Source organism: Cystoisospora suis (assembly GCF_002600585.1).
Source record: "Cystoisospora suis strain Wien I chromosome Unknown contig_8310, whole genome shotgun sequence".
Classification (NCBI taxonomy): domain Eukaryota; phylum Apicomplexa; class Conoidasida; order Eucoccidiorida; family Sarcocystidae; genus Cystoisospora; species Cystoisospora suis.
Window position 1 is genome coordinate 1 of NW_027161091.1, and position 2,508 is coordinate 2,508.

At 39.6% G+C, this 2,508-nt stretch overlaps 1 protein-coding gene across 1 annotated transcript; it reads left to right on the forward strand.

Moving 5' to 3' along the window:
* The first annotated feature begins 1 nt into the window (after position 1).
* Positions 2-2,033, forward strand: CSUI_010788 (uncharacterized protein). The gene is made up of 2 exons (XM_068070889.1): positions 2-668; positions 1,836-2,033. The coding sequence occupies exons 1-2, from the start codon at positions 375-377 to the stop codon at positions 1,983-1,985; spliced, it is 444 nt and encodes a 147-aa protein (XP_067917135.1). The 5' UTR covers positions 2-374; the 3' UTR covers positions 1,986-2,033.
* The last annotated feature ends 475 nt before the right edge of the window (positions 2,034-2,508 follow it).

Genomic DNA, 2,508 nt, shown 5'->3' on the forward strand with positions numbered 1-2,508 from the left:
CATACACCCCACCAACTGTATGATTGCGAAGTCTCTCTGTATCCCTTGTAGCTCTTCGATATCTAAACAGCTTCTCTTGAGAATCTTCTTCTCATCTCTCCAGAAGCGCTCTTTGCCTCTTATTCACTTTCTTCAGAGGCTTCATATCATTTCTTTCTTTCTTTATGTCTCTTCGAACTGAGGCAGCGGGGATGTCTCCTAATCAATTAGGCGTCGGTCGTCTCTTGCCCTGGCTCTTTCCCTGTGAAGATTTCTTGGCATTCTCTATCTCTTCTTTATGATCATAATTATTCCCCGTCTCTGTAGTATAGATATCAACAAAGGTGAAGAGAGAGAAAAATCGTATCATAAGAAGGAAGGTGTAAGGTGACTGCATGCACATCTATAGCCGTCTTCCTTTCTGTCCGGAAGAAATTCTGCTCCAGATTTCTCTATCATTGCGGGTTCTTTCTTTCTTTGTTTCTTTCTTTCTTTCTTTCCTCATCATCTTCTCTCTTTCTTTTTCTCCAACTGTGTCCATCTCGTTTTTCTTTCTTCTTTTCTTGGATTTCTTTCATAAAACATTTTCTCTTCATCTCTGCTTGTGTGGTGTATGTACACCTGCTGTTGACAGGTATGTGCCACAAGATGCCGCGGCAGTTGGCTTGATGTATTGGCTCGGCAGACAGGTACGTTCTCCCCTCTCAATACACCACGCATATATACACATACTTATACATACACATTCATACATACATGTTCATACATTCATTCATACACACGTACATACATATTCATACATATTCATATATGCATCTATATACCTATTGGTACACATTGATACATAGACCTTCGCACATATATATATACGTACATCTTGCTGCATGCATTTACCTCATCATTGTTGTCCATGGTAGCCGTGCCTTCCTCTGTTCTTTCCTATGAAAGAGAGAAAGTCCAAGAAGAAAAATAAAAGAAGAAAGAAGAGAATCCTCTTCGCTGTTTGCCACATTTCCTCATCTTTGTGTCTTCTTCCCGTCAACGAAAAGGTTCCTTCTGGTCTTGTCTCGGAAGTGTGGGGTGATCGGCGAGAAGAGAAGATAAGAGAGCTAGCTCCTCATTCAGACTTTTTCTAGGACAGGAGAGATGCGTGTCTATCAGAAATATGATCTTGCCACTCGAGAGAGAAGAAAGACATTTCGTATCTATAGACAGAGGAGAGAAAGAGAGATATCACAGATGTGAGACTGTCTGTCTAGTCGGTTTGAAGATCTACTCGTAGAGAAGGGATTTCAGAAGCACGAAAGAAAAGAAAGAAGAAGGAGTAGATGTTGATAGATGACTTCTCTTTCATACCCATAAGAGGGAGAGATATATACTTGTCTGTTCAGCAGATAGATGGTCTATCTATCCATCACAACATATCCACACATACATATACACTTACAATGTGTGTAGGTGTGTATATATATACCTATATATGTATATCGGATGATCTCTCTATGCGGGTGATTGAAGATTCTCATTTTCTTTCAAGACTTCCTAGACCTGTGGTCGGTCATACCTATCAACTGCATGCGTTCTTCACTACCAGACCTTCGGCATCTCTTCTCAAAATGCCCCTGAACTCACAGAGATCGGGCAAAAAGTCATCTATCATGTATACATAAATCTCATGTATATACACGTATATATATATATATATTTATATATGTGGATAGATAGGTAGATGTAGCTAGATAGACATCCAAGATAGTCTGATCTCTCTCTCTCTCTATGTAGGTGTGTATGTGTGTGATATCATCGTAATGTGTGATCTTTCTTTTAGTTTCCTCATTCTTCTTCTTTTTCTTCAGCATGGACGGAGTGTCACTACACCTCATAAGTTATCTGTGGACAAGGAGACAGCAGTCCAAGAGTTCTTGAAGAGAAAGAAACTCACAGACAAACAGGTCTCTGTTGAATGGAACAAGAAATCTCTAGGCTTCGTCAACCTAAGAAGCTAAGAAGAAGACGAAGACAATGCACTACTTCATCTCTCTTCTTTCGTGAGAAGTCTTTTCATGACTATGAGAAAAAAGGACAGACATCTCTATGATTAGAAACAGTCATTCTTTCTTTCTTTCTTTCTTCTTCTTAAGAGAAGAAGAGTCAAGTAAAGAACGTAAAGAACTATGGCGTCTATCTTCTACGCAGAGCTCTATGAAGGATGCTGCGCTAGATCTCTGAGAGAGATACAAAAAGAAAGAGAGAAAGACTTTGGTCTTTTTTCTCTGTGTGCGGGTGTAAGAGAGTCTCAAGAGAGAACAGGAGACAAGAGAAAGACGTGTGTGAAGAAGAAAGGAAGAGAAAAGGCGTTATACATCTATACACATGTATATAGCAGAGACTATAAGCGTAGCAGAGGTATGTGAAGAGGACCGGAGTATACATATAGATAGATATATCTGCGAGAGGGAGAGAGCCTATGTATAGAAGAGAAAGCTAGTACGTATATAGCTAGATACATATATGTTGTAGAGTGTGTAT